General features: G+C 48.9%; 1 protein-coding gene across 4 annotated transcripts in view; it reads left to right on the top strand.

Annotated features, from left to right (window-relative positions):
• SMARCD3 (SWI/SNF related, matrix associated, actin dependent regulator of chromatin, subfamily d, member 3) overlaps positions 1-6,000 on the top strand; it is an 84,620-nt gene that overhangs the window by 26,234 nt on the left and 52,386 nt on the right. For 2 of the 4 annotated variants that reach the window (XM_014957998.1, XM_014957995.1), the window contains exon 1: positions 2,088-2,265. The exons of the other annotated variants lie outside the window; for them this stretch is intronic. In XM_014957998.1, coding sequence (XP_014813484.1) covers positions 2,188-2,265 — 78 coding nt within the window. In that variant the 5' untranslated portion in view covers positions 2,088-2,187. Of the gene's footprint in view, positions 1-2,087; positions 2,266-6,000 lie in introns of those variants that run through there. 4 annotated transcript variants of the gene reach the window in all.

Genomic DNA, 6,000 nt, shown 5'->3' with positions numbered 1-6,000 from the left:
TGTGCGGGGCTGGGCCGGCGGGAGTCTCCCGGCCAACGGGGCCGGGACCGGGCCGCGGAGCGCTGGGCGGTGCGGGGACCGCAGCCGCAGCCTGGAGACGCGGTGGGCCTGAGCGAGCCGCGAGGGTCTGGCCGGTGCGGCAAGGGCGGCCAGGCGGCTCCCCGCGGGGAGCGGGAGCAGCAGCACCTGCCCAGCGCCGGGTCCGTGACCCTGGTGTGGGGAGAGCTGGCGCTGCCCCGGCGGGTGCAGGAGCCGGCACTTGGTGCGGTCCCTAGAGAAAAGGTGTGTTGTCCTGCCGGGAGCCGGGGAAAGGGCTCACAAGATGGGAGCCAGCTTCTGTGTGCTTCTGGCATCAAAGAAAGAAACATGGCAGATGCAGGCCCAGGGCCACCTTGCCAGGGCTGCTGACACATCACATCACAGAATCGTTTAGGCTGAAAAAGACCCTTAAGGTCAAGTCCAGCTGAGAGCCTAACCCTGCCAAGCCCATCAGACGCACAGCCATTCCGTTGCAGGTTAACCTGCCTGTAGTGCAAGTCAGCTGGAGCCCGGGGATGGTTCAGGCACTTAATAAGGCCGCACTGGCATGGTGTGTTCCTTCTGAGGGACCGAGAGGGAGAGGGGGAACTGATACCAGTGCCCACCCTCCAGAAATTTCTGTGATTCCTGTGGCTAGTGCCACGCAGCAGCTCTTGGATTGAGGTCACCCTGAATATCGGTGGAGGTTGTTGTCTTTGTCCCCATGTGCGAAAGGCTGTACGATCTTTGTGGCTTGCTCTGCACTGCTGGCTAATGCAGTATCTCTTTCTGTGCTTGTTTTTGTTTCTGGTTGAGGGCAGAAATTTATTTATTTGTTTCAGATCTGATTCTCTTCTATTTGCAGCCTTGCCAGAAAATTCACAGCCCCTAGACAAGAATTTCAAGCAGAGGGATAGAATAAACCCCTATCGTAACCTGGCAACATCTCATCTGTTGTTGTGTTAGGCAGACGGAGAAGCATCAGCCCCTCAAAAGCAGCAGACACTCGTGTGGAGCTGTGGGTGAGCAGATCGGTGCCCCAGGCCACCGCTGCCTGCCCTGCCATCATGGAGGAGCCTGCACTGCTGCTTGCAGAATGGCCGCTGCGCTGGCTGGTGTCCCTCCAGGGCCGCTGCAGCCGCAGGCAGTGGTGGAGGGGGGGGTGTCTCTGCTCTCTGTCCCCTCCCCGAGGTGGCAGGTGGGCCCCGTTTCCCTGCAGTGTCCCGGGGTGACACGCGTTGTTGCGCAGGGCTTTGTGTGGTGAGCAGCGTGCTGCTGATGTGTCACAGCAGCTGTGGTGTTCTTAATTTGTCTGTGCCTGTCTATCACCCGGGGTCTCTAATGGATCCGCTACGGTGGTACTGAAGCTCCTGAGGGCTGTCGCCCCAGAGGGGCTGCGGGTGCTGGCAGCGTGGAAGCCACCGGCGCTGCGCTGCCGCCATGCTGCCCCCCGCCCTGTCCCCCTGTTGCTCTCAGTGTCTCTCCCCTTGCTCCCACAGGCTGTCCCTCCCTGTCCCAGCTCCCTGCCTCCCGCTGCTCCTCTCCCTCCTCCGGAGGGTGAGAGCTTGGTCCCGCTCGCTGGAAACGCTGCCAGCGAATGTTTCTGCGCTGCCTGCCAGGTCCCCAGGGAAAGGGCCTGGAAACGCGGCGCGGGAGGAGCAGTGGGAGCGAGGGAAAACCATTGTTTCTCACTGCTTCCCTGCTGCATTTTCCAGTGGGAAAACGTGCTCTGCGAGGTGCTGAGTTCTATGTGGCTGCCTGAAGTTGCCCCCTCCCCCTTCCCCCTTGCCCCAGAATCCGCCATCCCCGGCTGCGGAGGAGGAGCGGCTGCAGCACTGCCACCAAAAACCTGAGACGCCTTTTCCATTTGCCTCCTGCTTATCTCTGCTGTTTGGACAGAGAGGTTTAAAAAGCTGGATTTTCTGTCCCTGCAGAGTAAACACACAGAACCCGGCAGCACAAACTATTTCTGGCTTATCAGCGGAGGAATGCAGCAGCTGAGGCCGGGCGCGGGTGGGCCGTCAGCAAGGCCCTGAAGGGGCCCCCTCCCCACTCCGCGCTATTAGAAGTGTGAGAGCCCAGCAGGACTCAGAGGGGAGAGTTGGAGAAAAAGGCAGAAAAGGGAAAGAAAGAGGAAGAGAGAGAGTGAGAGAGGCTGAGCAGACCCTGATGGCTACAGACGAAGTTACAGGAGGGGCTCGCAAAGCTACGAAAAGCAAACTTTTTGAGTTTCTGGTCCATGGGGTGGTGAGTCGGGAAAGTTAGTGAGCTGGCTGGCTCTGAATAGAGGGATGAGTGGAAACTGGAGGCTCTGTGCTGGGCTGGATCGGCTCCTGCAGTGTGCTCCTGGGGCGCTGGTAGCTGCCTCCCCAGGAGAGCAGCGGGGTCTGTAGATCCCCCAGAAAATGCACTGATTCATTGATGATGGCAGGCTTGTGTTTGGGGGGATGTGTGCTGTGATTTTTGCTTTGATTCTCCATGAATGGTGAATAGCGTGCTTTTGAGCCTGATCGTGGTGCAGGATCTGCGCTGGATCTGACCCAAATGGGCTTGTAGGACACTTTGTTCTGTAATCAAACTTGTGTTTTGAAAAACAATTCTGATGAAAGCCTGATGAAGCCTTGTGGTACTGCCTCTGCTTCTTGTCTCCAGTCTTGGCTCTTGTGTATCCTCTGGCTACTTAACAGGTGACTTTCAGGGGCTTGAGAAGATTAGCTCTGCAGATCTGTAATGGTCTATGGGAACTCACCCACGAGATAATTCAGTGTGCCATGCTTAATTAAAGCAGTCCTTCAGGCCTTTAAAATTTTTCCAGCTTTTGTTTGAGAATCAGGTCTTCAATCTCCATTTAAGGGGAAATGCTAACCCTGTTTTGCTGCCATTGGAAATGATGTTCTTTAAATGAATCTCTAGTGATTGAGAGCAGTCACCATTTATAACACTTGGATTTCCTATATTGGTACACATTTAACAAAAAAAAAAAGACTGCTACAGAGCTCTAAGGAATGCAGATACTGTTTAGATACTGATAGCCCTGAGTGTTTCCTCTCTGGAGGATTCTGCCACCTCCTGTGACACCTTTTTGAAGACATCAGGTGGGGACTCTTGTGTAAAGATCACAGGAATCTGTGGCGCTCACAGCAGGCTCCTAAGTTGTCTCCATAATTCAGGTATACTCCAGATGAGTAGGATGTAGTGTGTGTCCTGCGGATCGTGGATATGGTGGGACTTGCAGGTCTGAGGACTTTCAGGTGTCACTCTGTGCCAGTGTGACAGTGACCGGGTGATGCGATGGCAGTGTGCAGGAGCCTGTGGCGAGGCTGGGGAATGTGCAGGGACGGTGAGGGGCGGGTGTGCAGCGGTGGTTTTGGCGTGGGCTCATTGAGGCTCAGGAGGGCTAAGCCAGGCAGAGCCATGGGCGAGGTGGGAAGGGTGAGCATAGGGCGTGCTTTTGCCTTTTCGCAGGTTTCTGTTGGCATTCGCACACCAGTGGTTCTTCCTTTAGCGTTAGGAAGAGTGGCAAAAATAGTTATGTGAATTTGCTTCTTCTATGCCTAGATGGACGTCATGTGAAAGGAGCACGCCAGCCACCTAAGCATGGGAATTTTTAATTTATACCAGAATGAATATAGTATTTATTTCCATTACTTACTTGGATGTGAGAAAAGTGTCTTTTCTGCCCTGGGAGTTTTGTCACTGGTGGCATCTTACTTGAGTATCTGTGTTTGCCTGGAATATCTGCATTTCTTTGTCACCTTCCCGCTCCTTGTTGGTGAGGCTGAAGCTTCTTGTCTGTTATTCCGTTGCCTGAAACACCTCATGTACAACTCTCTCCTTTCCCCCATGATGATCTCCTTTACTTCTGCTTTTTTTTTGTTCTTTCCTTTAATTTCTTCTTCATCTCAGACTCATTTTGATCAAAACGCAGGTTGAGGTACTCTGTCTTCCATTACTTTAAAACCATTTAAAAAGTTGTAACTTCATTTTATCTCTTCAGGTCCTGTATCTTACCAAGTAAGAGAATGTGCCATGACAGCCACTATCTTGAGTTTATATATTGCTGGCTGTTGAGTTTTATTACCATCCACAATGTGTCAGCATCAGAATTAATGCCTTGAAAAATCAAGTTATATGGCAAACTGTATTGGAATTTCTTGGAGTCAGATACTGCTCTAATTTCAGGGAAAAATCTCCACTTTGAATTACTTATTTTGTTCATTTTATCTATGATAACATTATTTGATTTGATTATTGCAGGCTTCTTCCGTCCCTCACCCTCCCCCCCTCTGAAATGGGGAGAGATAAATACAGACAGAATGTTGTGGGAAAATTTTTTGCTGTGTGAACACTTAAATGAGCAGGGTAATTTTGCAGTATTTCCTAAGGGTGGTTGGCTTTTGGATTCACTTGATCTTTCTGGAAACATACGTTCCTTTGCTAAGGTCACTTTGCCCTTTGCTCTTGTGCACTTGATCCTGCCTTTGTTCTTTTCCGTATTGCCAGCTGAGAAGATGTTCCTTGTTTGTCCCAGTCAAATAGAATACCTTGGAAAGGTGAAATTTCTTAATGGTTAAAAATCTCAAGTGTGATACTTCACTCTCATTCTGCTTGAGTTCTTGATAGTTTGTTACACCTCTGGTTAGCAGCTCCTCTTTTAAAAAAGGTTAGATTTCTTTCAGGTATTTATTTCCCCAATTCTTTTACTCCTGTTCTGTTTCCTCAGGGTCTTGCACATTGTTTTGTGGGAAAAGTGATTTTTTTTCCCCCAAAGGTTTCATGCTTTACTTTGTCTTTTTTTTTTTTCCTCTGCTCTATTTCTAGCACTTTTATGGATAAATATGTCTTTAATCACCACATTTATGTTGATTAATCTCTTTATCGATGCATTTTCTACTGTCCAATCCTACATTTCAGACTGTCTTTATGACATCTTCCTCTGGATGTTCAGCAGTTGCCTTAAATTTTTTTGACCCGAACTAAGTTATTAATCTGTCTGAAGGCCATTCCTTTTCACAGTTTCTCCTGTCCTCCAGACCTTATCACAGGCTTCTCGGATGGCTAGATCCCTTCAATGGATGTTACTTTTGTCTCGTCCTCTTTTTTTTTTTTCTTTTTTTTTTTTCTCCTCTGTCTTTCTGTCTTTCTTCCCCCCTTTTCCTTACTTGAGCAGGTATCTTCCCATACAGCCTTGAGGATCTGCATGGTGCGGATCTTGTCAAAGGCCTGTCGTTTCGGGACTGGGTTGCAGCAATCCTCTCTTGGTGCCTTGCACCCTCGACCTTGCCTGTGTCATCTTCACACAAGAAGCTGCTGAGAGGTTCGAGTTTTTTGTCCTCGTTTTGTAATCTTTTTAGTTTGCTTCTATGTCCTTTTTCTGTTCCCACTTCCCATCTCCCTCCCAAAACCAATCTTCTTGCCGTTTATACACAAGATACACCTATAAAGGTCTGTGTCCCTTTTTAAACTATTGTCATATCTGTATTTACAATGTACTTGCCTTCTTTTTCCCATAGTGATCTTGTTCTTTGTCCTCTATGCTGTGCTTAGGAAGCTCTTTCTGTTAATGTAAGTCCTTACCCGTATTTATTTTCTGCTAACAGTTGTTTTTTCATAGTTGCTGTTAATCTCTACAGTTTAATATTAGTTAAACATCAAGACCGCTACTTTAGACAAATGTATGTATTACTTCTGCGACTCCCTTGCTTATCCTCAGTCTTCTTTTTGTCTGGTTATCTATGTACCTCTCAAATCCGGTCATAGAATGTTATAGTAAGTACAGAAACTGGGTTATGTGAAACGGCATTTAGTAGAGTGAAAGAAGGGTCTCAAAGCATGCCATCATGTAAAAAAATATTTAATGTAGAGACAAATAACTTGTTGCCAATATTAAAACATAGGTAAAAGACAGGTCTGGTCCCCCAAAGATGTTTATGGAGCACCAAGTAGGTTTGTCAGTGATTTGGAAATGGGGTGAGCAATGAA

The sequence above is a fragment of the Calidris pugnax genome, unplaced genomic scaffold (genome assembly GCF_001431845.1).
Source record: "Calidris pugnax isolate Ruff unplaced genomic scaffold, ASM143184v1 scaffold388, whole genome shotgun sequence".
Taxonomy (NCBI): Eukaryota; Metazoa; Chordata; class Aves; order Charadriiformes; family Scolopacidae; genus Calidris; species Calidris pugnax.
The sequence above is the reverse complement of the archived record's forward strand: the minus strand, read 5'-3'. Positions and strand labels throughout refer to the sequence as shown.